Raw genomic sequence first — 15,696 nt, 5'->3', positions numbered from 1 at the left:
GTCTTGATCAGGCATTTACATTTTTCCTGACGGGCGCAATCGAGTGACTGACTTCTACGTGAACATAAAATACCAACATCATCTCGACGTAATGTTTCACAGCTGGTTGCAAGGAACCCAAGGCTTTGGTTCGCCCAAATGCATCTACAAGTAGCTCCTGATCACTCCAAACACAACTGGGTGAAGTCGTTTTTTGCCCCCATCAGTTCGTAGCGTTCAAGAAAATCTTGCTTCGTCGCCTCTTTTCCGGGGCAGACCAACTGTAAAGCAACACCCTGTTACTGAGGCGAGGCTGTCACAGCCTTGCAGGACTCCGCCCTTTTTCACGCATCGCCTTTCCACTGCTCTAAAGCAGCAACAAGGCTGAGAAAGTGCTCCCTCAAGCAGATAAGCCTGCCTATCCCCGCTCGACTTTCTCTGCATCTTGCTCCCGTGGCCTGCTCCGACTCCTTCTGTTTCGTCGCCGCTTTACGGTCAAAGCTCTCTTCGACTGCACGTGTGACGTGTCATCTCAGCCACGATGTCCTTCTCCCACGCAAGCTTCATGCAGCCGGAACAGTTCCTCCAATCCTCTGTCGAGGATGTCAGGTATTTTTTTTTTAGACTGACGCAGAAAAAGGGCGAAGGTTCAGGACCTCCAGGCCCAGGCGCCCCACCATGAATCCTATTGGCAGTATCAGGCAGATCATGCGGGAGTGGATTTGGGGAATATCGAATCACGCACCGACATCAACGAAGACACGATCCACGGTCCGCTCTTCGCTTCGCAACTCGGAAACTTCTCAGTCTTCGAACCGGGTCTGGAGAGTGCATCCTTCTACGACCCGAATTCCGATTCCTTCGGCTGCCAGGGAAATAACGTTCTATCGTATGCTGCGGTTAATGGACACCACAGCGGCCTGGCACTTCCGCCGAATCCTTTCAATCATCATGGATCTGCGGATCATTGCTCCGATGCGGCTCACTGGCTGTCCGTAGCCGCCGCACCAGGAGTGCCAGTCCATCAGACGATGCTCCCCGACCATAATGAGGCGACCAAAGTGACTGCACCAGATTCGGCAGCTTTTCAGCCTGCCGCGTCGGGTCACTCTACCTGGTGGAACAGTTCCAGCACTGAGCCCTACTCTTATCAGCTGCCAAACTGGGGATGGCCTACATATGCTGCTCCGGCTACAAGCGGCTTGGCTGGTTCAGGTTTGTATCTTGGCGTAGGCTTACTCGGCCCTTCACTCAGGTATGTTTGGTGGAAAATCTCTTCAAATGGGTCTCGGGCACTGATGTCTGCTAGCATACCGCCCGCGACTTTGCATGGCCAGAATTCTTTCGAGCGCTCAATATACCGCAAGAGCTTCTCCGATTCTAATAAGGCATATGGCCAGGAAACAGCATCGACTGAAGAAAAAGGTGTCGATAATACCACGCCGGAAAACCCTTTGCCGTCAGATACACAGCGCACCGGCTGGAATGGAGCCATGGAACTGCATACCTGTGGCGAGTGCCACGAAACCTTCTCTACTGGTGGGAATTTGCAGGAGCATGCGCTGCAACAGGCGCACGAAGCCTACACTTGCCGCATAGAGGGGTGTTCGTCAGCATTTCAATCCCATAGGGGCCTCGCGGCGCACGTAAGAAGACACGATCAAGGTTCTAAAATTACCTGTAATCAATGCTGTATGACGTTCACCAGAGACGCGGAACTGAACCGGCATGCTCAGCTCAAGACGCACGCAGCATATGCTTGCTCAGAGGAGGGATGTACATCAACGTTCTCCAGGTCCGATGTGTATCAACGCCACCAGACAACCCACTTGCGTGGAACTCCGCGCTTTCCGTGTCTATACTGCAAGAGACACCGCGGTAAGGAGGGCTTTAGGCGCAAGGACCACCTCACACAACATTTGCGTAATTACCACCATATTGACGAGGATGATGGATGGGGCAGGTACCGGGAGTCATGCCAGCACGAAGGTTGTCCCGAGTATAGGGGTGACCTAGATGAGTGGTCCAGGGAACATGCCTTCAAGAAGTTCGCCAAGTACATTACGCACATGCGAAAGGTCCACGACGAGTCCGAGTTCCCATGCCCAGCGCCGGGCTGCGAGAGGGTGAACGGCAAGGGGTATTTCCGAGAGTGTGACCTTGCTAAACACCAGCGCAAACAACACCCGGAGATGGCCGAGGACAACCAGGCTTGAGCGAAGAAGGGCGGCTTGAAGGGGCTGTCTTTTTGTATCTCTGCAGTTCTACTTTTGAGCCCTTGGCTGTCTCTTTCGACTGGATACATATCTTCCACAAAAAAACATGAAAAGCAGAAAACCATGCTTGGATTAACGACTTTTCGGTTTTGTCGTGAGAGTCTGCTCTTGCTTTTATAATTAGATCAACTTTGTTGCTTTCCTTCGATACTGTTCAATCTCCAACGCCGTGATACCTGCACCCCGGCGTCAAAATGTCTCCTCGCATGTTAACCCATCCAGTATGCCAGCCCTCTTCCCGCGCCTAGTAGAGCATCGATGCTTGAGGGTTCTCTAGTCATGTCTACTCGAAGCGTGAAAAGGTGGTGGCGAAACGAGTATCAAACGAAGGGTCGCCCTGTTCGAAGACGATGATGTTGCTCTTTCCGCAGTCATCCTGATATTCGATCTATCAACACGGATCATAGCGGATGATGAAGCAAGCGCGACCACAATGTCGTTGATTCTAAGACGATCCAACCAGGGTATCACGTAACACCATCCAGGCCTTTCGAGTATCCCAGCAATGACATGTACGAAATCGATGCGACACGTCTCCCAAGCACCGTCACTGCCAACATAGGAAATGCCATTGGCGAGATAACAAGCTGCTCAAGAGAAATCATCCCACTCTTTCTTGCCCAATACGGTGACGCTGCAATGAGAGACTGCAAACCATGATACAAAGCTCAGCAAAACCGCCAGACCAGCGAAACCCGATTTGCTGAACCACGTCCGCGGCTTCCTCACCACCATCTGATGCGCAGCCGCTCCGTGTCGCGCGGCTGACATCTTGTCCGTCTCCACTAGCCCTTGCGCATGGCTCCCCAGAAGCTCATCAAGCTCCTCCACCAGCAGCAAACTCCGCCTAAAAATCTCCACCGCCTCCTCAACCACCTCCCACCTCTCCTTCTCCGTAAAAACGGTCTCAGCCTCCGCCAACCGCCGTTTAAACTCCCTCTTGATATCCTCACCATCTCCCTCACCCACAAAATGCCAGAACGACAGGCCCACCTGTTCAAGCCCCCTCTCCTCCTTCTCCTCCTCTCCACTATCCCTATGACCATACCTGATCCCCCTCCAAAATCCCTCCCCAGCCCCAACCAACTGTCCCCTGATCCACCGTCCCCCGGAGAAGACAGCCATATACATGACCCACGCGTACGCAACGAGGACGTGCGGTCTCGCACTCACAGCCTCTCGCATATGGACGCAGTACTCATGCAGCTGCTCCCCAGCCGGAGGCCCCGACAGCTCGGCCGCGAGCTCCAGGTCAACAGGCAGCAGCGCGTTACACAGCGCATCTAAATCTTTGCGTAGGCGCTGCGAGCGCGCGAGGCCTGGTGGGCGGAGCGTGGAGAGGAAGGCAAGAACACGGGGATCCGGTGGTGGGAAGGGCGTAGGCGGTGGGGTGATGCAGATGGGACCTGGTGGGGAGGGGGCGTGGCCCGGGGCGGGAGCGAGATCACGCCAGAGGGACTCGAAGATTGAGTACACTTGTGCGAAGTGGCGGAGGCCGAAGGCGTAGAGGTGGGGGGTGGAGGTGTGGGGTGGGAGGGCGAGGGGGAGGCGGGTGGTTATGAGGCGGTTGAGGCGGGTGTGGAGGTGTCTTGGGGGGTCGTTAGTAAAGCTGTCCTCAAGTGTTCTCCCGTGCGGTCTGTAGGGGCGTGTTTACCTCGTCGCCACGTTTATCTCTGTTGGAAGTGAGAGAGCCTCCGGGGTGGGCGCAGGCGATAGCGACGATGCCATTTCGCTTTGTGCCACGAGTAAGGAGAACGCGGGGCCTGACGAAGAGGTAAAGACAGTAAGAGGATGCGTGGGGATAGTTGAAGGCAGTAAGGAGTTGTTCAAGACAATAAAGCCATCGCATGATCAGGCAGAGGCACGAGGCAGCGGCAGATGGCCGACAGCGCTACCACAACCCCGGCCATGGCCATAACGGTACATGGGACGGTAGAAGCCAGGGAAACCTTTCTGACGGTGAGGTGTAAGAGTTTGATAGACAGATCATCCATTATTCGGCAAATCGGTCTTTACTCAGCACCGCCGATTCTGAAGGGACATCTCTGTGCCCCGAAATCGTGGCTGATGCGTGGCTCCCTGCACATGGCCGGCGGCTCGGCGGATGCTTCCTGCGACCTCACATCAACCACCTGGGCAAGATTGACAGCATGTTTACATGCAGTGGACATCCCTTGCCACATATTCACAAGTATGGTGCTGGCGCAAGAGTTTGTGCCTGCGGTCATGTGTGGACCTCGTCCACCACCCCGTTCACAACGCAGACCCAAACAAGAAGATGCGGATTTGTACAAATGGACGCACCTTCGCGTGGACGCTGCTGTTGGGCTCTGATACCGATCTCACCCCACCGATGGATTGTCTCCATACTGGTAACTTGGGGATCAAGTTGTGATGTCGAGTCGGAGAACCAGACTTCTTCGGCTATCGCTGTGATCGGTTTTGACAGGCTACGGGACTCTCCTCTATGCCTCCATCAGTGAGTCTTTCAGGGTCAAACAGAAGCTCAAACAACGCTAGGATCATTCTGCTGGCAAGTATGCTATAACAATACTCCCTTTCTCCTATCATGCCGCCCGTCCTTAAGCCAAGGGTACCAATCAGAGCGTATCTCCTGTCTTATTAACTCTTTTGGTCTACAACCATCTGTCACAGACTATGGCTATCAAATACGCCGCCACCGGGGTCGTGTCTGGAAGCCATCAAACCCCTGTTTCTGCTCCTACACTGTTCTGTACGTTGTCGCTCATCGTGTACCACTGGACCCCGCTTCCAAACGAAATGAGTTCACAGATCATCAATTACTTGACCCCAACGCCGGTTGCGGAGTGAACAACAACAGATCTTCACTGCTGGACTACTGGGAGTACCCGGTGTGAGACCTTTTCTTCTGGCTGTCAAGGTTCCCGCGCATGTCACCAGTGCCAGGATCATAGGCGGAAGCTCGCTCTGGCTACGACTGCGTCTTCAGTCTATCGAAACCCACAGCCCCACTGTACCGTATCGTCGACTATCTGACGCCAATATCGACAACTCGGTGACCAACTGGTGGACGGCCCACCGCAACCCATATTTTCGGGCTGGTCTGACCTGGCACGCGGCTCTCCGCCAACGCTTCCAGCTTCACATAGGATAAGGCTAGGTCAGTCAGATCAACTTGCTCGTGCTAACCGCTAAACCTCGGTCTGTTTGGATCTTGTAAATATCAATGAATACTTCATGTCTGAACCTCTGCTCAATCCCAATACATGTTGTGTAATACTGCGTGTCTCCCGCCGTGAAGACCTGCATTCGAGAAGCTGAATTGCCTGGCCGTGTGTAAGCTGATGCCCGATACAAGTACCCTCACAATATGCAGGCCACAGTAGCAGAGCCGAACACATGCCGAGACTATCCGTGGAGCAGTAATCGCGCAAACCCGCGTCGACAGAGAGTTTATCTATAGAAGCACGGATAAGTTCAAAGCAATTGATAGTGCGCGAATGTAGTATTGGAGGCAAGTTTGAAGTGGAAAGGTCACTGAAGTCAGAACTGATCCCTGTACCTGGGTTCTCCGAAGCAGCTAATGAAGCAACTTCTAAGAATAGTTTATACCTTTCAGAGGTTGTTGGCAGGCGGTTTGCTGTCGGTGGCTGTTCTTTAAGCTGCCATGTCTTTCTTGTTCTTGTTGTCTAAAGTCACGGTAACAAGAAGAATCAGACGAAGTAATAGTTCTCTTTGTTGTCCTTTCATTAAGCTCAACACACCATTCAGAGCGTTTGTTCTATCGTCATTCCTTCATCCTTTATAATGCTTTGTTCTCGACTATGACTATTAAGTCCGCGCCCTCCGGGGCCGTTACGAAGGCACTAAATCCTTATCTTCGCTCCTACACTGTTCTATACATCGTCTTTCACCATGCCCAACTGGCCGGATCTACCACAGGCGGTACAGCAAATGATTATGAGAAACTTGGTCACGCCCGAAGATGGTCAAGTGGTAAACCTTACAAGAGATGCTGACAATCGTCCAGATCTGAACATTATTCACACATCACGCGAAGCGGCCAGGGATGGCTTTGCAGAGATGAGACTACGCAACACGTACGTTTTTGAGGATGCCGACCAGATGCGTCGCCTGAGACGTCCGCCCCCTAGAAGGATCCCGGGACGACGGCGGGGCCAGCAGTTTGTCCGCCATGGCATCAGAAAGATTAGGATACGGATGAACTATACGCATCGTGCAGGACAGCCACCGAACTGGCTGCTCCTATTAGCGAATGCTCACCCCAGAACAGAAGACCGGCAATGCTGTAACAAGAAACGGGACAATGTAGACCCCTGGCATGCCCTTCTCCCAGTGGCTCCACCGGAGGAGTGGGTAGGCGCGAGGCTGCCCGTTGAGGAAAACATCCCGGTTCCTCAACTCACGATTGATAACCGCCTCTTCCAGGTGGAATTCTTGCGGCGCAGATGGGACTGGGTATTCAAGAATTGGAGGGAATATGGACTTTTGGAGGTGAGAGAGGTGGAGCTGCAGCTAGACGACCTTATGAAGTGGCATACGTTGTGGGGCCCTATAGGAATGAGGGATAACTGGATGTATCCAGCCCGCGACCTTTTCTTGCTGCTGTTCCAGGTTCCGAACTGGGTCACCACCGTTACTATTGTTAGTCGATATGCCGGGTTTCTGCAACGGCGCCTACGATCTATCGAGAGGAACAGCAGCCATGGAGTACCGTATGGCCGACAAGATACGGACGAACAGATCGATTTTTGGATGACGAATTGGTACGAGAACTACAAACACAAGTTCTACAGACGCGGCACCACTTGGCACGAAAGACTCCGCAGTCTGCCCTTCCAGCTCAGATGGAGATTCGACAATGATGTGGAATAGTGATGCTCGGCGCGGAGAACGGGCGTGGCTGAATCTCTCGGGCCTCGATACATTTGTTGGGCACATCTGGTTTTCTTCACTGACTTCTCACTGCCAATAAATAGTCTCGTATATTGTACTTATTTTTGCGTTTTTAGAAAGACCTTAGCGTTGTGTCAGTTTGTTTCAGACGCGCTGAATGAACAGTTGCGCACAGTAATCCGATTTTAGACATATGTCATCGCCTACATCGGGTTGATACAAGATAGTCTCCCGACCACGTGACGAAGGCACCGTATGGTTTGCACCTCCAGGGGAGATACGCTATTAGTCGTTGGGTCGCCCTATGCGTGTGAGCCGTGTATGGAACGTGGAAACAACGGCGCAGTCTGATCGTCAGCGGAAAGATACTTGGTCCCATGGCTATTTTTGAACGTGGCTGAGGCTTGGATCGCCTTGTTTGCGCGTCTTGGTGCGCGCTTGGACTGCATCATCCAGCTGCATCGCGAAAGGGACCCACAGCCACGCCAGCGCAAAGGCCAGACATACATCCGTAAAACTTCTCACCTCCTGAAGCAGCGTGTCGGTAGTATCTGCACTTTATCTCCTCACACTTCCTGTCGTTCCCGCAGAGCCCAGCGCCCGCAGAGATCGCCCCTCCGGGACCTTGCATCGCGCACGAACTGCTGTATTACGCTGGAGCCGCTTGTCAAAAAATCTCCGAGATCTAACAGCAAGCACACCCTCGTTCCAGAGGGGCTCCTCCCTCAATAACCCGACATGGCCGCCAACGACCACTACAACCCGCACGCCAGCCCCTACAGTTCCCCCTACAACCGCCGCGAAGATGCGCCCCTCCCACCCATCCCCTCCACATCGCCCTACCCACGCCCACACATAGACACCCCCAGCACAACCAACGTCTCGCCCGTCACCTCGCCCTTCGACGACCGCGAATACCCTGCCTACCCGCAGTCCAGCCAGCAAGGGTTAACCGCCGACTCGGCATACTACGGCGCGGGCGAGCGGCGGCACAGCAGGATGTCGGACCCGTTCACGGATCACAATGCGATTCAGCTGCAGAGCCAGACACTGAAGCTTGATGGGTCGCCGACGAGATACAACGCTGATCCTGAGGGCTCGGGGTTGCACGGGCAGCCGCGGGGCGATGCTGGGGCGCAAAGGCAACCGAGTCGGAGAGCAAGGAAGAAAAGGAAGGGGTGGTTGTCGGGGCGTGTGACGTGGGTGGTTTACATTCTCAGTACTGTGCAAGTGGGCGTCTTCATTGCGGAGCTTGTTAAGCAAGGTAAGATCTATTGCAACCTCACTCTACAGTCTTTAGAAACAACTTCTTCTACTATGTGGACCTCAAGATCTAACGCACCCCCAGGCATCCTAACCGGCTCTCCCATCGCCACAAAACCCTCCTTCAACCCCATGATCGGCCCCTCAACCCCCCTCCTCATAAACATGGGCGCACGCTTCGTACCATGCATGCGCAACACGCCGATGATCACCGACTCCGGCGGCGCGCTCCTTCCCTGCCCCAACGCTACAACCAGCTCCTCGCTCTGCTCCCTCTCCAACCTCTGCGGCAACGGCATGCCTGCGTCCCTCGACCCCCAGCCGGGCTGGGACCTCAGCCACAAGCCCGAGCCGAACCAGTGGTGGCGCTTCATTGTGCCGATATTTTTGCACGCCGGCTTGATCCATATTGGGTTTAATCTGCTGCTGCAGCTCACCCTGGGACGGGATATGGAGAAGGAGATTGGGAGCATCCGCTTCTTCCTTGTCTATTTCGCGAGCGGCATCTTCGGGTTTGTGCTCGGTGGGAACTACGCCGCGGAGGGCATCGCGTCGACGGGCGCGTCGGGGGCGCTGTTCGGAATCCTCGCGCTGTGTTTGCTCGATCTGCTCTACAGCTGGGGCGAGCGGAAGAGTCCAGTCAAGGATCTGCTCTTCATCCTGCTGGACATCGCTATCGCGTTCGTGCTTGGCTTGCTGCCCGGCTTGGACAACTTCTCGCATATCGGCGGGTTTCTGATGGGTCTGGTGCTCGGGTTGTGCATCTTACACTCCCCGAACGCGCTGAGGGAGCGCATTGGCCAGGATGACCCGCCGTATGCGGCTGTGGATGCGGCGCGTCAGGATGGCCCGGAGGTGGTCAAGGGCGATACGGCACTGGCGGCCTTTGCGAAGGCGCCGGTGGGCTTCTTCAAGGGGAGGAAGCCGCTGTGGTGGGCGTGGTGGCTTATCAGAGCTGGCGCGCTGGTGGGAGTGCTGGTGGGCTTCATTGCGCTGTTGAACAATTTCTATGTTTACAGGAGTCGGTGTGGGTGGTGCAAGTACCTGAGCTGTCTGGTAAGTCATGATCCCCTCGATGTTGTCGGTCTGGGATAAGTGCTGACCCGAACTGCAGCCGGTGAACGGATGGTGCGAGATTGGGGATCTGAAGTTGCAACCTGAAGCTGGCACCGGGACCACCCCGAATAGGAGGGATCTGTTTGGTGCAGGCGATTTTATGTTCTAGGCGGCTCTGTCGAGCGGTCAAGGAGGGACTCTGCATAGCTGAGTAGTTTGTTTTGCGGATACTTCTGGGTGGGTACGAGTCTCCCGCATCCAGAGAAGATGGAGTTCAATCTGGTTTGATCGTCTGCATAGCGCTGGTGTTTTCACGTAAGTGTTGGGCAGGGCGGTGTTGGTTTCTGAGATACCACATGAGATGTGCTCGGGTGGTCAAGTGAATTCCAACAGCTTTTGGCTGTATGAACGACATTGTTCGATAGTGGGCTTGAATCAGGGAGATTATTCAATAGACAGCCGTCGCTTACTGACTCGTTGATCCTGCTTGTTTAGGCGTCTCGAAGAGTGTGCATGCCGCTCGCGAAAAAGATCGGGATACCGTACGCTCATAGTGGTGTTTTGTACTGCCTGGTGTCTTCCGTTCAGTACGAATAGAGACAAATTGTGGGTTGTCAACGTCTTATATTCTATCTACGTTTCACATTCGTTTTCGTAGGCCAGTCTTGCGTTGGCATGATGCTGTTAGACCGTTCGGGAGCATCAGGCCGACTGGCTCGCTACAGCCGCTACATCTCGTACCAAAACGTGAGCATACAGCCGGTCTCGACTATGGTCAGCTACGCAAGACGACCTAGTGATGGAGGTAGTATAAAACCGCGAAATGTTTTTCGAAGTTCTCGATTATTCACATAGTCTCTGAATAGGGTACTTACACCCACTGGAAACAAGGACGTTGTCCTTCCATTGTCAATGCGACATGGCCCAGCTATGTCGGCCTTGTAGACGCGCATAGTTTCATCCCACCCGACCCTTCACAGTCCATAAATACTGAGAGCCTGCCGCCGAGCTTCTAAATCCCAAGAACGCAATCTTCTGCACACCCTGTCCAGAATCTTGTCTCTTACACCCTCGCCCAACCCGAAAGCTACCCATTCGCAACAAACCTTTCCAATGATGTCCAAGACCGAGTCAACCAGTCCATCCGGAAACGGTAAGTCTCCAACTGCGCGCAGGCACGCAGTTTCAGAGCAGGGCGGCGTTGTGGGTGTGGCCTCCGTCGCGATATCGTCACTCATGCCCGGACGTCTCAGGGATATTCGAGATGGTGTAGGCGACATGTCGTATAAGCCGTCCCACTGCGACAAGCACGAGACGATGAGGGGATACTGCCCGGATTGCGAGGGTCCAAACGTAGAGCAAGGACGGGCCTACTGTGCAGCGAGAGACTTCAGGAAGGTTAGGAAAGTGATTCGCGCGATCGGCGAAGCCCGCGACAAAGAGAGACGGGCACGTGTGCTGAGAGCCAACATTCGAGACAAGGCCGTTAACGCTATGCAGGGAATAAACGGCTGCGAGGAGAAAGGCCGCAGTGTTCGCTTCGACGACAAGCAAGTGCATCGCCTAGAGGCGGAGTATCGGCCCTCTCCGTTATACAGCCGCAGCGACCTGTATTACGCGCCCGGTAGGTATGCTGACCACAGCGGGAATGGCATCGAAGATACCAGCTTCATGCGCGACCCCACTTATGGCGTTGGCGACAAAGATGCGGGGGAGGATCGTCCTGTGTCCAAAGAAGAGAAAAACCTGATGAAGGTGGAAAATTACTTTTCCAAACTCGATAGCCATATGGTGGCTCTGAGGAACTTTGAGACTTCTCAAGAAGCAGCGCCCGGCGCGACGGAGGATATGAAGATGTCCGATTGGGAGGATCTGGATGAAGATGAACTTAAAGCGCACCTGCACGAATTGCATGGGAACAGTGAGGACGACTTTCCTGGGGAGGAGGAGTTGGTTGGAGAAGAACTCGAAGCGTACCTGCGCGATATGTATGCGAACGATTCTGACGACTTTCCTGAGGACGAGTCGTCCAAAGAAGACTTCTCCGAATACGAGATCCTTTGAGGACCACATCCCTGAGGAAATCCTCTAAACGGAAGGTGAGCAAATGACGCCGGTCCTCAGTACGATGAAGCCGCCGGCGGCTCGTCAGAGTTTTCGGTTTTCGCATTTCCGGTTTCTCGCTTGCGCTTCTGCTAACAGTTCTTCGTACTATTCGTGCTGCGTTTTCCGAGCATACATATCAGCTTTAGCGTTAATAAAACTCAGTTTCGACTGACAAGTATGTTTCCCAAAGTGAATTTTCCGCGTTGGTGCAAGATCACAATAATCTGCGTCGTACTCTGCCGCATGGAGCACCACCTGCAAAGCCTATCTCTTCAGGTCGTACACCTTCTTGATGCGGATGCACAGCGAATCACACCTGCGACATGATGACAGCTCAGCACGTGCAAGCGTCGTTGTAGCGAAGCAGCCAGTAGCCGACTTCTACCCAAAATTCGTACGTAGTGGATCACGGCCGTGTCTCGAAGTCCGTGGGTGTAGGCCTGGACGTGTCCTCCTGCCCATCTCCGTTGATAGTAATGTTAACTAACGTTTTTCCGTTATAATTCCCGCCCACGATCCGACTATTAGTCACGGTGCAATTAGTGAGCTTCGCACCTTCGACGAGTGAGTTCACAATGCAGCTTGCGCGCACATCGCTCTCGTTACTGATGTAGGAAGTCCTGACTGTGCTCTGCACGACACAACTGCGGCCCTTAACGTGGGTTGCAGCGAGCTGACAGTTGTGTACCGTGGAGGTTTGAATCTGGCTGCATTGTAACAGTGAGAACCGGACGTCGCTGTCCAGGCAACTTGATTCTTCGTCTATAGTGCAGTTTTTTACACGGGTCTGCCGAGCTGGCCGCCTTCGGAGAGCACCACCACCACGTGTCACGGAAAGATCCTCGCGGTTCTGTAGAGAGACCTCCGGGGTCTGCTGGGCAGCAACCGGATTCCGCCGTCTTAGAGTCGTGCCGCTGGGAGAGTTGTCGGTATCAGGGGACGGCTCCTGAGCCGCACCAGGCGTGTCAAGAACTTCAGGCGCGGACGGATCACGTGGAGCCAGAGGTCGAGGCCCCAGCGAGGGATCCCACTCGGGAGGGCCGCGCTTCCTGTACACCTTCTGGATACCTCCATTGACAGTTTGGCCCTTTCGATACTTGACGCTGCCCGGTCTCATATTCTCAATCTTGGTTTTGTTGGCGACCCAGTCCCTGAGCATGCCCCAGGTGATATTCAGGTGCTTGGCTGCTTCAAGGCCTTCAATGGGCTGGGGTGTACCATCTGGTCCCGGCTTCATTGCTGTGGTCGCATAGTGAATCGCGGCTAGCTTCTGCTCCCTGGTGTATCTATGCCGCCTCTTCTTGGGAGTCTTGTAGGGCCGTTCAGGATCCGCCGCACCCGGAGTGTCGGCCTCGCTGGTGTCGTGATCATCTAGGGGTTCGGTGGCTTGTTCTCGCAGATGTTGGATGAGCGCGGCTTCTGCTGTCGATATTGCAGACGACACTCCATTGGCCACGACTTCGGACGGACGCTGGGGGTAATGCTGGGAGTAGCTCATCCTAGAGCGCGCGCCTGTCGGGGGCGGAACGGTAAATGTGAGTATGTCGCCAGGGTAGCTTGGGGGTCCTGATGCAGACTCTGGTAGGGCGAAGGATGCCACAGGATCCTATTCGTATGGGGCTGGCATCCGAAGCGCTCCTCGAGCCCTCTTGTGCTGCTATTGGATTTGCGTCTTGTTTCTAGGAAAACGTGCAGACTTGGAGATGAAGTTGAATTGAAGCTCTCACGTTGCTGACATAATAGCATTGACTCGGGGACAGTCAATAGCACATGAAGCGCTCAACAACCACTGATTGCTATCCTCTTGTGGAGCAAAACATAGCTGCAACTTCCTCATACTTTGCTTGAGGTCCTTCTGCACTTGCTGATAATGTTGAAATACTATGATGTCCCTGGTGGCTGATAAAATTGTAATTCTAGTGATGCTCGAGTGACTCTGAGTCTATGCTATTATGTCAGCAACGTTCCGCCGGCGCATTTCATGAACTTCGTCATATACGGAACTTCTGAAGACAATTTCCAAGATGGGCAAAGGTACGTTAAATCCTTCTTTCAAAAATCAGAAACGATGTTCTAGTGCTGATATATACCTGCTTGCTCACTGAAGCTAACTTCCGCCCTCTCGTCACTAGGCACAGACAAGCTCTACATAACCCACTCCGAATGGGCCTCCGAAGACGCCTACTCCGCCTCCCACGGCTCCGGCGTCTCCAAGTCCAGAGTAGTAGGCGCGAGTTTCAAGCGCCTACCATTCAACTTCTGCTCGCTCTCCCTCCAGCCCTTCGAGCACCCTGTCTGCACCGCCAATGGCACCATCTTCGACCTTACCAACATCCTCCCATGGCTCAAGAAGCACGGCACCAATCCTGTCGACGGCTCACCGCTCAAGAGCTCAGAGCTCATCAAGCTAAACTTCGCCAAGAATGATGATGGCGAGTACGTTGATCCAGTCACCTACAAGGTCTTCACCGACAATACGCACATTGTTGCGCTGCGGAACAGCGGGAATGTCTTCGCGTGGGATACTATCGAGCGGCTGAACATCAAGGCTAAGAACTGGAGGGATCTTGTCAGCGATGTAGAGTTTACCAGGAAGGACATCGTCACACTTCAAGACCCCCAGAATGTGGAAGCGCGAGACTTGAGCTCTTTCAAGTATCTCAAGGAGGGCATCAGCACATTAACGGAGGAGCAAGAGCAGGAGCGCAACGACCCCACGAACAACGTCAACACTGCTGCGCTTGGGAGTGCGGCGAAGGTCTTGAAGGCAAAGGAAGCAGTAGCACGAGCACGAGCCGAGCGCGCAAAAGCGAACGACCCAAACCGAACTTCCGGAGCCGCCAGCAAAGCTCTCACAGCATCCAAAAACGGCTCCGGAATCACCAGCACCCTCCACCCCACCAAGTCCATCCCCTACAACGCCGCTCAGTACACGACCGGCAAAGCCGCGGCCTCCTTCACCAGCACGGGCGTAACCCCCCACACATCCGGCGAGCGCGCCCTCCTGACCGACGAAGAATACATGCTCAAACCCCGCCGGATCAAACAAAAGGGCTATGCACGCATGCAAACGAATCTCGGCTCTCTGAACCTCGAGCTCCTACCCGAATACTCCCCCCGCGCGGTCTGGAACTTCGTCTCGCTGGCCAAGAAGGGCTACTACCGTAACTTACCTTTCCACCGCAACATCCGCAACTTCATGCTGCAGGGCGGGGACCCCAGCGGCACGGGCCGCGGCGGCCAAAGCATCTGGGGAAAGCCGTTCGCGGACGAGTTTGATGGCCCGCTCAGCCATGATGCGCGCGGTGTGCTGAGTATGGCGAACAAAGGCAAGAACACCAACACGAGTCAGTTCTTCATCACCTACCGCCCGGCGAAGCATCTGGATCGGAAACACACGATTTTCGGCAAGGTGGTGGGCGGGTTGGAGGTGTTGGACAAGCTGGAGAATCTAAAGACGGATGACAAGGATAGGCCCGTCGAGGAGTGTGTACTGGAGGATGTGGTGGTGTTTGTGGATCCGTTTGAGGAGTTTTTGAAACAGAGGACGGAGAATGAGGCGAAGGAGAGGGAGAAGGAAGAGGTGCTGAGGCAGGGTGGGACGGAGGATGATAGGACGACGTGGACGGGGAAGAGGGTTAGGGGAGATGGGACTGTGGATCAGGGCTCGGGTGGCGGGGGTGTGGGGAAGTATCTAAAGGCTGCCGCCGTGGAGCACGCTCAAGCAGGAGAAGACGAGATTGTGGGCGAATGGGACGAGCCTGCTGTGCAGGAGCCTGCTAAGAAGAAGGTAAAGGCCGGCGGCTTTGGGAACTTCGACAGCTGGTAGCTTTGGAGAAGCATGGCGTTGTGTGCATATACCCAGGCGTTGAGCGAAGCAATCATGCAAGCTTGCGCCGCGAATCTACTCTATGATCTTCCTCTGGTTCTTCTATACTACAAGCTCGACGTGACGCTGACAACTCTAATTTCGACATATCATTGCTCAGTGCTAAGCGAATTACAGCGATGCGGATTGCATTCTGTCTATGCATTGGAAAGTATGTCTGTGCATAGGGAAGATACAACGGGAGATGTCAGCGATCCGTGAGTCGATAGCGCCTACGAAGTAGCAAAG

The 15,696-nt window shown here is 54.3% G+C and overlaps 7 protein-coding genes across 7 annotated transcripts; 5 read left to right on the top strand and 2 right to left on the bottom strand.

Moving 5' to 3' along the window:
- Window positions 1-520: 520 nt before the first annotated feature.
- On the top strand, window positions 521-2,195 carry W97_03179 (uncharacterized protein; the record flags this gene model as incomplete). The annotated part of the gene is made up of 4 exons (XM_007781077.1): window positions 521-588; window positions 620-1,234; window positions 1,289-1,625; window positions 1,716-2,195. 4 exons carry the CDS (start codon window positions 521-523, stop codon window positions 2,193-2,195), a joined length of 1,500 nt encoding a protein of 499 aa, XP_007779267.1.
- A 651-nt stretch (window positions 2,196-2,846) lies between these two features.
- On the bottom strand, window positions 2,847-3,983 carry W97_03178 (uncharacterized protein; the record flags this gene model as incomplete). The annotated part of the gene is made up of 2 exons (XM_007781076.1): window positions 2,847-3,843; window positions 3,910-3,983. The coding sequence occupies 2 exons, from the start codon at window positions 3,981-3,983 to the stop codon at window positions 2,847-2,849; spliced, it is 1,071 nt and encodes a 356-aa protein (XP_007779266.1).
- Window positions 3,984-6,152: 2,169 nt separating this feature from the next.
- W97_03177 (uncharacterized protein) lies at window positions 6,153-7,133 on the top strand (the record flags this gene model as incomplete). The annotated part of the gene is made up of 1 exon (XM_007781075.1): window positions 6,153-7,133. The coding sequence occupies one exon, from the start codon at window positions 6,153-6,155 to the stop codon at window positions 7,131-7,133; it is 981 nt and encodes a 326-aa protein (XP_007779265.1).
- A 759-nt stretch (window positions 7,134-7,892) lies between these two features.
- On the top strand, window positions 7,893-9,642 carry W97_03176 (uncharacterized protein; the record flags this gene model as incomplete). Its single annotated transcript, XM_007781074.1, has 3 exons — window positions 7,893-8,418; window positions 8,503-9,473; window positions 9,532-9,642. 3 exons carry the CDS (start codon window positions 7,893-7,895, stop codon window positions 9,640-9,642), a joined length of 1,608 nt encoding a protein of 535 aa, XP_007779264.1.
- A 947-nt stretch (window positions 9,643-10,589) lies between these two features.
- W97_03175 (uncharacterized protein) lies at window positions 10,590-11,537 on the top strand (the record flags this gene model as incomplete). Its single annotated transcript, XM_007781073.1, has 1 exon — window positions 10,590-11,537. One exon carries the CDS (start codon window positions 10,590-10,592, stop codon window positions 11,535-11,537), a length of 948 nt encoding a protein of 315 aa, XP_007779263.1.
- Window positions 11,538-11,985: 448 nt separating this feature from the next.
- W97_03174 (uncharacterized protein) lies at window positions 11,986-13,077 on the bottom strand (the record flags this gene model as incomplete). Its single annotated transcript, XM_007781072.1, has 1 exon — window positions 11,986-13,077. One exon carries the CDS (start codon window positions 13,075-13,077, stop codon window positions 11,986-11,988), a length of 1,092 nt encoding a protein of 363 aa, XP_007779262.1.
- Window positions 13,078-13,603: 526 nt separating this feature from the next.
- W97_03173 (peptidyl-prolyl cis-trans isomerase-like 2) lies at window positions 13,604-15,408 on the top strand (the record flags this gene model as incomplete). The annotated part of the gene is made up of 2 exons (XM_007781071.1): window positions 13,604-13,613; window positions 13,712-15,408. The coding sequence occupies 2 exons, from the start codon at window positions 13,604-13,606 to the stop codon at window positions 15,406-15,408; spliced, it is 1,707 nt and encodes a 568-aa protein (XP_007779261.1).
- Window positions 15,409-15,696: the final 288 nt, after the last annotated feature.

The sequence above is a fragment of the Coniosporium apollinis genome, assembly GCF_000281105.1.
Source record: "Coniosporium apollinis CBS 100218 chromosome Unknown supercont1.13, whole genome shotgun sequence".
Classification (NCBI taxonomy): Eukaryota; Fungi; Ascomycota; class Dothideomycetes; genus Coniosporium; species Coniosporium apollinis.
This window is presented reverse-complemented; position numbering and strand designations above follow the sequence as displayed.